At 44.6% G+C, this 12,382-nt stretch overlaps 1 protein-coding gene across 1 annotated transcript; it reads right to left on the bottom strand.

Moving 5' to 3' along the window:
* Window positions 1-849: 849 nt before the first annotated feature.
* On the bottom strand, window positions 850-10,613 carry LOC109097042 (tripartite motif-containing protein 16-like; the record flags this gene model as incomplete). Its single annotated transcript, XM_042747816.1, has 6 exons — window positions 850-1,373; window positions 1,601-1,621; window positions 1,773-1,932; window positions 2,787-3,020; window positions 3,100-3,195; window positions 9,954-10,613. Coding segments are annotated over 6 exons (1,695 nt in total), but the record flags the coding sequence as incomplete, so codon positions are not given.
* Window positions 10,614-12,382: the final 1,769 nt, after the last annotated feature.

Raw genomic sequence — 12,382 nt, 5'->3', positions numbered from 1 at the left:
TTGATTTGTCTCTGTGTGCTGCTCACAATTTGAAATCACTGAATGTTAATCTTTCTACATGCTAAGTTAATGCTAGTACTGTATTAGGAAAGTTATTCTTTCTTGGCCAGGAAAATATTCTTTCCTAGAATTGATAAATGATTATACTGTCAGTGGACGAACAGATTAAATAATTGTAATATTGATTCTGCTACAGTTAATTCTAAGATCTGATCTTAATATTTATGATTAATTATAACCAGTTTTAATTAATCATAAATATTCCCTTTTGAGCTAATTTACTACATATGGTTACACAGGTCAACATATTGTCCATTTACTACACATATGATTAATAAAACAAATCACTTTAGTTCATCATAAGAAAATAAAATTAATTTATATATTTGTCTTCTGGAGATCTGCACAGAGGAGGAATAAAACCCATCACCTTTGTTCATCAAGTGGGTAGAAGCTTTATTTATATCAGTCAGAGAACAGAAATAACACTTTGAAAATATGATTAAAAATATTTTTTAAAATAAAAACATTAATGATTGATCATGATTATTAATAATAATATTAATAATTAATAATATATTATTAACTTAATGAGTGATTTCCATCAACACAAACAGAAGTTAAAAAAGCACAGAAACACAGTGTCACTCAGCAGAAATCACACACACACTGATCTTACTGTCTATATGAGGATTTATTACATTTATTCTGATTCATGTTATTTGAGTGACAGAAGTTCAGCTGCAGTATTAATGTCATGAAGAGACTCTATAATATCTCACTGTTACTGATTCATCATGCAGCTCAAAGCATTATGGGTAGAATCTCCCATCAGTCTATTCTGTATCATCAACACAGTTTCACTGATGATCCAGAACAAACAGTAAACCCAGGATAGAGCGTCTGAGTGAATGTGGTCTGGACTGTGTGGATGAGGGTCATTGTGTCAGAGACGCTGTAGAAGGACAGAGTTCCTGCACTGTGATCCACAAACACTCCTATTCTACTGCTGACGGACTTCACAGGGAGATCAGTCTTTATCTTATTGTGCCAGAATGAGTAACTGGAGGAAGAGCAGCACAAACTCCAGGACTGACCATTATATCCAAACACACACTTATTACCATACCCCTTCCTGCTGATGCTCTTATATGACACTGATATAAACACACCATTATATCCACTCCACTCAATCTCCCAGTAACAGCGTCCACACACACTCTCTCTACACAACACCTGCTGATACACATCAAATCTGTCTGGGTGATCAGGATACGACTGAACTGTTGTAGTAGTAGTAATCACTCTGTTGCTCTCAGACAGACAGAGGTATTTATGTGCTGTATTCAGATCCAGAGTGAGCTGATGGGGATCTGATGGAGACAAAACACATCAGAATCAGGAATTATGAATCTGTTTGATCTTTTCATGAAGCTGAACTCTTCATGTTCAGTGTATCATCAGTGTCTCAGTACAGATGACCAGATATCAGTGCACATCATCATTTACATCATCAGTTATAAAACTCTTCTTTCTCCTTCTACAGGAAGAACATGAACACACTCAGAGAGTTTTTCTGCTGGTTTTCTTACTGACTTACATTGTAGGAAGTCGCTCCTTCCTGATGAACAACTGTGGAAATCAACAGACATGAACAGTGTGATTCTCATGATCCTGTATCTATTCCTAACACATTTCTAATATGATGTTCTCCATGATATGAGATGATGATGGACTGGTTTCTGAGAGCAGATGAATCTCCAGGACTTTACCTCTGTCTGAGATCTTCTTGAGCTCCTCTTTGCAGAAATCCTCCAGTTTGTCTCTCAGCTGATTGACAGATTCTCTCAGAGCATCAGAAGAGAAGAGAGAACTGAAGAGATCATCATTTACGTCTGTAGATTCAGGAGGTGCTGAGAGAGACTGGAAACTCTACAGAAAACAGAAATCAAACTCATCAGCTCCACACTTCACTCAACAACCTGCAGGAACATCAAATTTGACTGATCTTTAGTAACTCAGTCCAGCACTTTCACAGCATCAGCTTCATTCGTATATTCATTATATCACATTAGAGCTACAGATTCTGGTATTCACCACATACATTCTTTGTGAACTTTCTAGGAAATAGTTTGGATGATAAAACATCTGCTAAGAACCTAAATGTCCATCTAACATAGGTGGCGGTAATGCACATATAAGTCTGCAATCCGCCGTAACACAAGAAGAAGAAGAAGAAGATGCCTCGCGCTCAGGACAGTTCGGACACTGTGGTGAAAATCAGAGGTAAAAAAACGTTTAGTTTCTTGCACAGACCGATCGTTTTGTGTCTTTACACATCAGTGTATCGTCACAAGCCACAGGGTTTAATTCGGTTTTGTTTGTGCATGTTTTGCATTTTTGTTTTTCCGTAATTTTCCGAACCAAATAATATTATTCAGAGAGGGAAGCAATATTAGTGAGTAAAAATCCATAACTGAAAGTCCAAACAAATTAATCAAAATGTGTTGAAGTGTGGTGCTGCTGAATGATGCTGTAGAGCAGGGATGGACCAACCATACAGAGCACAAATAATTTAAAGGGAAAGAAATGTTCTGACATGAGTCCCATTTGAGCAAGATTTCCAGAGCTGAAAGCCATTCATTTCTTTCAAAAGAAGATGATCAGATGAGAGTCTGACTGATGATTATATAATAAGACACTCATGAACTGTTTCTCAGCGAGTCTCTGTCACAGCAGGATCTGCTCAAGTCCACTCTGACCCTGTTCTTCCAGATCTGTGTTACCTGCAGGAACTGGATGTGATCCTGTGTGTATGAAAGCTGCTCCAGCTCAGCGTCTCTTCTCTTCAGATCATTGATCTCCTGCTTCAGTCGCTCCAGTTGTCCTTCAGCTTGACTCACTGCAGTCTTTTCCTGATCTCTGATCAGTCGTATCAGCTCAGAGCGGCTTCTCTCAATTGAGTGGATGAGCTCAGTAAAGATCCTCTCACTGTCCTCCACTGTTGTCTGTGCAGAGCGCTGTTAGGACACACAGTGATTCAGCTTCAGTAAGTCTGAACTGAGACTGAGACAAACTTCTCTTCTTCTCCAGACTCACCTTATGAGACTCCACAGTCTCTCTCAGCTGCTGGAGATCCTTCTCTCTCTGCTGGATTCTCTGCTGGAGCATCTTCTGCGTCTCCTTCAGCTGCTTCTGCAGGACAAACAGATGAGAGTGAATCTCACAGAAAACTACTGGCACTAAATCATCATGAACAGATGAATCCAGTAAAAGTGGAGCTGATAACTAATGACTGTAGGTTCAAACTCCAGAAGTGATGATTGATCATTTACCAGCATCACACAGGAATTAAGACCTGTTCAAACTACAAGTTTAAGTATAAAAGTGAAACAGACAAAGACACAGAGCTTCACACTGACAGTGTTTCTGTGTTCTGTTTAATTAAGCTGCAGAAAATAAATGAACAAAGTGAAGCTACAAATGACTGAAATCATCTGTATTCAGTCAGATTTACTGAACAGAAAGTCGTCTGTCACTGCATTTGGGTCATTCTTCAATTGCGGTGGCAAGTGGTTACTGGAAATTATAAAAAGTTTGCATGTTTGTATTCTGTAGAGTTAACACAATCTATGCACTATTAATAGTTAATTTGTTTTAAAATATATATTTAATTGAGTTTGGGAGACTGCATTTGTAACAAAATATGCATGTTCCCATCATACCTTAGAGATGTACCATGGAATGTAATTGCAACAATATTTTTAACAAGTAAAGTGGTTATAATGTAAATATGGATAAAAACAAAACTTATATTAAATTGTTTAAAAAAAAAAAAAACACACATTTTGTTATATTTAAGAAAAAAAGTTGTGTCCCCCAAATTCATGTCTTTGGTGTTACCACAATGGATTTTGCCCCTTTAAGAAAAGGGGGAAATCTATTTAGACTACGTCCTGTGTGTAAAGGTCACTGCAGGTGCAATGAGGAGTCAGAGAAATTTGGATCCATGTGCAATGTTTATTATGGACTCGTAGTGATAACAGACAGGGTTCAGACAACAGCGTCAGGGATAGAGACAGTCAATATCAAGGTTGGTTACCAGGCTTGAATCGGGGCAAGCGGCAGACAGTAAACAGGTCGTAGACAAAGCAGAGGGTCAGTAAGGCAGGCGGCAGAGGATCAGCAGAATCAGAACAGTTCAAGGTAATACACGGAAAAGCAGACAGGGATAAACGCTCAGAATTGCAAGACAGGCTAAACAAGACTTCACAATGAGAGAGTGTTTAGCTTCAGTTTATATAGGGCGTGGAATGAGGAACACCTGGTGGTGATTAGTCTGAGGTACGGGGCCGCTGGGTAATGAAGTCCATGAGAATGTCAGTACTCAGGTGAAGGTGCCCTCCGGTGGCCGTCGGAGAGAGCCACAGAGACCCCCCCCCCCCCTCCCGTGAGCGGCTCCTGAAGCAAGCATGATCTCTGTGCCGAGGTCTTCCATGGGGTCTGGGAGCAGGTCGGTTGGGGTGGTCTCAGTGGTATTCTGTAGTAAGGTTGGGGTCTAAGATGTCTTGTGAGTTAACCCACAATTGTTCCTCCGGACCGTATCCCTCCCAATCAATAAGGTATTGCAGGATCCTGCCTCGGCGTCGTGAGTTGAGTATCGCTCACACCTGATAGGCTTCCTCGCCATCGATGGTTATGTGAGGGGTACTCTCCTCAGAGGCCTCCTCCTGGTCCCTCTCTCCTCCAGGACCACCGGCAAGCTTGAGCAGGGAGATATGAAAGGTGGGTGAGATACGGTAACTGGCAGGTAATCCTAAACGATACGAAACTGGGGTTATTTCTTGGATGATTTTGAAGGGACCCACATACCTCGGATTGAGTTTCTTGCAGGACTGCCGGAATCGAAGATCTCTGATGGACAGCCAGACCCACTGACCAGGAGTGAAGCTAGGACCAGCTCTGTGGTGACGATCCGCCTGTTCTTGGCTCTGTGGACCGCACGTTGAAGGTGGACATGGGTTACATTCCAAGTCTCCTCACTCTTTCTCAGCCATTCATCAACTGCGGGGAGCTCAGAGGGCTCACCCAACCAGGGAAACAAGGGTGGCTGGAAGCCAAGTACACAATGGAAGGGGGTGAGGCCGGTGGCTGGCTTTCGAAGGGAGTTCTGGGCGTACTCTGCCCACAAAAGGTAACGACTCCAGTCTGCCTGATTGTTGTGACAGTAGGTGCGGAGAAAGTGGGTAAGTTCCTGATTGAGGCGCTCCACCTGGTCGTTGGATTCAGGGTGATATCCAGAGGTAAGGCTGACGTTGATGTTAAGTTGCTGACAGATTGTTTTCCATACCCGGGAAGTAAACGGTGGACCTCAGTCTGACACAATGTCCTCAGGAAGACCATAGAGCCTGAAGACGCCCTGGAGCAGGGCTTCGGCTGTCTCAAAGGCGGTAGGCAGTTTGGGAAGAGGGACCAGACGGCAAGATTTAGAGAAGCGGTCGATTATGGTGAGTATTGTGGTGAAACTGTAGGAGCTGGGTAAGTCAGTCACAAAGTCGATAGCAATATGAGACCAGGGTTGTTGGGGTATGGGCAGAGCTTGGAGAAGACCAGCCGGTTGTTGATGTGAGGATTTTGTGATGTTGCAAGTGTCACAGTTTTGAATGAACTGAGTAACGTCGGCCCGGAGTGAGGGCCACCAGAAGCGGTTGGCTACGAGTTCTCTGGAGGCATTAATGCCCGGATGACCAGTGCTGGGAGATTGGTGTATCCATTGTATCACTCGTGGTCGGAGCTCGGCAGGGACATAGGTACGGTCAGGTGGACACTTGGCTGGTACAGGGTCGTTAACCTGAGCCTCGGAGATCTCCGTCATGATGTCCCATTGGATAGGTGCTAGGATCACAGTAGAGGGAAGAATGGGTTCAACAGAGTTAGATTTGGGCAGGTGATCAAACTGTCGGGAGAGGGCATCTGCCTTGCCATTCTTTGCTCCAGGTCTGTAGGTTACCTTGAAGTCGAAACGGGAGAAGAATAGAGACCATCTTGCCTGTCTGGAATTGAGACGTTAGGCGGAACGGATGTACTCCAGGTTACGATGGTCAGTGAGTATAAGGAAAGGTAGTTTAGCTCCCTCCAGCCAATGACGCCACTCCTCGAAGGCAGCTTTCATAGCTAATAGTTCCCCATCTCCCACGTTGTAATTCCTTATAGCTGGGTTTAGCTTGCGAGAAGAATGCACATGGAAACAGTTTAGGTGGGTTACCGTGGCGTTGTGAGAGGATTGCGCTGATGCCCATGTTAGATGCATCCACCTCCACCGTGAACTCCAGCTCAGGATTGGGATGATGCAAGACGGGAGCAGTCGTGAATCGTTGTTTGAGCTGCTGGAAAGCCTGTTCGCCTTATGGTGTCCATGTGAGACGTTGGCTCTTTCCCTGCAACAGAGAGGTGAGAGGTGCAGCTACCAAACTGAAATTTCTGATGAAGCGTCGATAGAAGTTTGCAAACCCTAGGAAATGTTGGAGCTCTTTGATTGTGGATGGTTTAGGCCAATCTAACACCGCCTCTACCTTCTTCTCATCCATGGCTACCCCCTCTGCACTGATGATGTAACCCAGGAAGGAAATTTGTGTTTGGTGAAATTCACATTTCTGTAACTTGGCGTAGAGTTGGTGCTGAATGGGTCTCTGAAGGACCGCTCTGACCTGTTTGACGTGGGTTTCCAGGGCTTCGGAGTATCAGGATGTCGATGTAGACGATGACACACTGGTTAAGCATATCCCGGAAGACGTCGTTAATGAGGGCCTGGAACACAGAAGGACTGTTGGCAAGCCCGAATGGCATAACCCGGTACTCATAGTGCCCAGATGTTGTCGAGAAGGCAGTCTTCCACTCTTCCCCCTTGCAAATGCGAATCAGGTTGTAGGCACTGCATAGATCTAGTTTAATGAAGTACCTGCCGTTGCCAAGCTGCTCCAGAGCCGAAGGAACCAGAGGCAGTGGATAACGGAACTTTACACTGATTTCGTTGAGTGCTCGATAGTCAATGCAAGACCGAAGACCTCCATCCTTCTTTTTGACGAAGAAGAACCCCGCTGAAGCTGGTGACTTGGATGGCACGATGAAGCCCTTGGCCAGCTCCTCCTCTATATACTTCTTCATGGCTGCTGACTCGGGTTGAAAGAGAGGGAAGATTCTGCCTTTGGGAGGAGTGGAACCTGGGATGAGGTCGATGGCACAGTCAACGGGTCGATGAGGTGGAAGCTTGAAAGCTTTGGTTTTGCTGAAGGCTTCAACTAAGTCCTGATATTCGGGCGGCAGGCCTGACATGTCATAAGGTTTGAGCTCCTCCTCCTGGGGATGAGTGGACGGCTGACGTGTGGGGAGACAATGGTCTTGACAGGATTGGGACCACCAAACAAATTCTTGGGTTGACCATGATATGCGTGGGTTATGTTTCTCAAGCCAGGGTAGTCCCTAGAATGATGGGATTCCGAGGTGATTCAATGGCAAACAGTCGAATAGTTTCAGTGTGGAGAGCTCCATTTTGAAAGTGGATATTTGGCATGATGCATTTAATTCTTCCTGAACCTAGCGGACGACCATCTAGCGCTGCCACTGCCACCCGGGATTCACATGAAAGGAGAGGGATGTCATAAGTTTCAGCGAAAGAAATGTCAATGAAATTTCCCACAGCCCCAGAGTCTATCATGGCATTGGTCTCCAGTCTCCTTCCCTCAGTGTTAATGACCATTGGTACCCCAAAAGAATGAAGACTGGCACTCACCACGATGGAATTCTGGCGAGAGGGCCGAATGGGGCAGGAAACTCTTAGATGACCAGCCTGCCCACAGTACAGACACAGAGGTGGTCGGGTGTGTTTCTCACGCTCCATAGAGGATAGTTGTGTGGCACCGATCTGCATGGGCTCTGGCTTGGGGAGCTTTTGATCGGCCGGCTGGGCTGGTGAATACCGACGAGTGCGTTGTGAGCGTATCAGATAATCCAGACGAATAGCAAGATCCATGAATTGATCCAGAGTCTTTCCCTCCTCTCTGCAGGCTAGCTCTGACTGTAGATCATGGTTGAGTCCTTTACGGTAGAAGAGCCATAGCGGTTCGTCATCCCAGCCCGTCTGAGCAGCGAGGGTTCGAAAGGCCAAGGTATATTCGGCGGCAGTGCTGTGAGATGCGTGAGTTGAGACGGTAGTGGTGAGCGTGGTGGTGGGTGCCGATGCAGGTATAGAACTCACTTTTGGGGCGGTCACATGGAGAGTTTGTAGCGTCTTTACTAGCTCCTCTGTGAGAGAGGTGAGTCTCTGTAGCTGTGTGTTGATGTGTGGCCAGAATGGAGGCCTGAGCAGACACTTCGGAGGATAACTGGAAGAACATCGCTGGATCCTGAGTTGGCAAAGTCTTCTGTAACAAGGAGTCAGAGACATTCGGATCCATGTGCAATGTTTATGAACTCGTAGTGATAACAGGCAGGGTTCAGACAACAGCGTCAGGGATATCAGAGACAGTTAATATCAAGGTCGGTTATCAGGCTTGAATCGGGGCAGGCGGCAGACAGTAGACAGGTTGTAGACAAAGCAGAGGGTCAGTAAGGCAGGCGGCAGAGGATCGGCAGAATCAGAACCGTTCAAGGTAATACACGGAAAAGCAAGACTTCACAATGAGAGAGTGTTTAGCTTCAGTTTATATAGGGTGTGGAATGAGGAACACCTGGTGGTGATTAGTCCGAGGTACGGGGCCGCTGGGTAATGTAGTCCATGAGAATGTCAGTAATCAGGTGAAGGTGCCCTCCGGTGGCTGTCGGAGAGAGCCACAGAGTAACAGCTGGCTGATCTGGGGGGTGCATGGTGAGTACATTCTTTCTTATTAGTTTTCTTAAAGTTAGCTAAATGTCTGACAATTTCATGTGTCACACTTTATTAGTGTCTGTGGTGTTATGTTGATAACTTTCAGATTTTTACATATTTTAATCAAAATTTTGATAAACAAAAACTCACCAACACTTCAAAACATCATGATGGCAGCCTCCATTTGAGAAAAGTCTGGATTTAGTCTGATTTGTCTGTGGTGTTACTGTCTGTGGTGTTACTGTCTTTTCTGGTAACACCACAGAGCCTATAGTAACTTGCAATATAAAGTCTGTGGTGTTATAAATACGTCTGTGGTGTTACTTCAAAATTACATAGACATAAGTGGCTGTGTCACCAGTATTTAAAAATCAAAATGTTCTTAAGCTTTCATTTTAGTTGATATATTAAACTAATTTGAAATGCATAGCAATATATTTTATTAGAAAAAAACAAACAAGCTGTTAACAAAAACAGCGTTTTTTTACAAATTCTGCCTCTCATTTGCCACCCCAACTGAGGAATGACCCATTTATATTGTATTTTGACTGATGAAAGTATATATTTTGTCAAAGAACAGGTGAATAGTTCACTCCTGTCACAACGCTGTGTTGTTAGTACACATGAACACGATGATGAAGGTTACAGTCTTTAATAAATCCACAGGCAAGATATATAAACAGAGAGAACAGCTACAACACATCTACACACGGAAGAGACCCGACAGTTATGACCGGAAACAAACAAACTAAAGTACTAAATCAAACGAGGCTAATAAACCACACACACCTGAACTAAATGATGAAATCAAATCACTAACCATGAGAATGAAAATGGTGCAGACTGAAAACAAAGTACAAACTCTGTGAATGTGTGACAACTCCATTATTTTATGTTGCTTAATCAAAGTCTATTTTATGAAAGATTGTGTTGATAAAGGTTTATGGTGCGTTTTCAGCAAACTCTTCTTGCAGCTGTTGTTCATTTCTGCTGTCGTGTGCAGTGTAAATGCTGTGAGCTGTTAATATGGTGCAGATATAAACACGAGTGTCAATATTTCAATATTTCATCAGTGTCTAGTGTTAAATACCTGTTTCTCTGTCCTCTGATCTGCAGCTGATACAGTGTCATGGTTTTTATGTTCAATAACCGTACACAGCACACATATACATTTCTGATCAGTGCGACAGAAAACCTCAAGGAGCTTCTCATGTTTCTGGCAGATCATCTCCTTCAGTCCTCCAGTGGCTCCAATCAAACTGTGTCTCTTTCCTTTGAATAAGCTCTCATGTTGTTTGAGGTGATTCTGACAGTAAGAGTTCAGACACACCAGACAGGACTTGACGGCTCTGTATTTTCTTCCAGTACAGACGTCACACTGCACATCTCCAGCTCCAGCGTCACAGTCAGCAGAGATTCTGGTCTTCTTCAGTTTTCTCACCACCACTTCAGCCAGCATGGTGTTTCTAGCTAAATCAGGTCTTGGACTGAAGGTCTGTCTGCACTGAGGACAGCTGTAGACTCTCTTCTGATCCTCCTGATCCCAGCAGTCTGTAATACAGATCTTACAGTAACTGTGTCCACAGGGAATGGCCACTGGATCCTTCAGAAGATCCAGACACACTGGACACATGAACTCCTTCTGATCCACTGAAATTCTGGCTTCTGCCATTTTACTGCTTAAATACAGAGACACAAACACACAACAGCTCAAATAGACTTCAGTTTCTCTTTCTCTGAATTCATGTGTTTCCTGTTTCCTGGTTCTGTGTTTGAGTGATGTGTGTAAAACAGTCGTGTCTGTGAGTCTGTAAAGCAGGTTCCTCATTTCTGCTCTTGCTGAGTTTAGTTTTGACACATCTGGCTGTTATTAAAGTAAAACACAAAGACCTTGACTAGTTGAATCAGGTCCTTTAATTAGAGATCAAAACAAAACTGGGAAGCAGCATTCAGTTGAATCGTTGTTTGAGCTGCTGGAAAGCCTGTTTCGCCTTATGGTGTCCATGTGAGACGTTGGCTCTTTCCCCTGCAACAGAGAGGTGAGAGGTTGCAGCTACCAAAAAACCCAAACTGAAATTTCTGATGAAGCGTCGATAGAAGTTTGCAAACCCTAGGAAATGTTGGAGGAAAGCTCTTTGATTTGTGGATGGTTTGAAGGCCAATCTAAACAACCGCCTCTACCTTCTTCTCATCCATGGCTACCCCCTCTGCACTGATGATGTAACCCAGGAAGGAAATTTGTGTTTGGTGAAATTCACATTTCTGTAACTTGGCGTAGAGTTTGGTGCTGAATGGGTCTCTGAAGGACCGCTCTGACCTGTTTGACGTGGGTTTCCAGGGCTTCGGAGTATCAGGATGTCGATGTAGACGATGACACACTGGTTAAGCATATCCCGGAAGACGTCGTTAATGAGGGCCTGGAACACAGAAGGACTGTTGGGCAAGCCCGAATGGCATAAACCCGGTACTCCATAGTGCCCAGATGTTGTCGAGAAGGCAGTCTTCCACTCTTCCCCCTTGCAAATGCGAATCAGGTTGTAGGCACTGCATAGATCTAGTTTAATGAAGTACCTGCCGTTGCCAAGCTGCTCCAGAGCCGAAGGAACCAGAGGCAGTGGATAACGGAACTTTACACTGATTTCGTTGAGTGCTCGATAGATCAATGCAAGACCGAAGACCTCCATCCTTCTTTTTGACGAAGAAGAAGAACCCCGCTGAAGCTGGTGACTTGGATGGCACGATGAAGCCCTTGGCCAGCTCCTCCTCTATATACTTCTTCATGGCTGCTGACTCGGGTTGAAAGAGAAGGAAGATTCTGCTTTTGGGAGGAGTGGAACCTGGGATGAGGTCGATGGCACAGTCAACGGGTCGATGAGGTGGAAGCTTGGAAGCTTTGGTTTTGCTGAAGGCTTCAACTAAGTCCTGATATTCGGGGGGCGGCAGGCCTGACATGTCATAAGGTTTGAGCTCCTCCTCCTGGGGATGAGTGGATGGCTGACGTGTGGGGAGACAATGGTCTTGACAGGATTGGGACCACCGAACAATTTCTTGGGTTGACCATGATATGCGTGGGTTATGTTTCTCAAGCCAGGGTAGTCCTAGAATGATGGGATTCCGAGGTGATTCAATGGCAAACAGTCGAATAGTTTCAGTGTGGAGAGCTCCATTTTGAAAGTGGATATTTGGCATGATGCATTTAATTCTTCCTGAACCTAGCGGACGACCATCTAGCGCTGCCACTGCCACCCGGGATTCACATGAAAGGAGAGGGATGTCATAAGTTTCAGCGAAAGAGATGTCAATGAAATTTCCCGCAGCCCCAGAGTCTATCATGGCATTGGTCTCCAATCTCCTCCCCTCAGTGTTAATGACCATTGGTACCCCAAAAGAATGAAGACTGGCACTCACCACGATGGAATTCTGGCGAGAGGGCCGAATGGGGCAGGAAACTCTTTTAGATGACCAGCCTGCCCACAGTACAGACACAGAGGTGGTCGGGTGTGTTTCTCACGCTCCATA

The sequence above is a fragment of the Cyprinus carpio genome, chromosome B21, assembly GCF_018340385.1.
Source record: "Cyprinus carpio isolate SPL01 chromosome B21, ASM1834038v1, whole genome shotgun sequence".
Lineage (NCBI taxonomy): Eukaryota > Metazoa > Chordata > Actinopteri > Cypriniformes > Cyprinidae > Cyprinus > Cyprinus carpio.
Note: the sequence above shows the minus strand (reverse complement) of the source record. Positions and strands in the feature narration are given on the sequence as shown.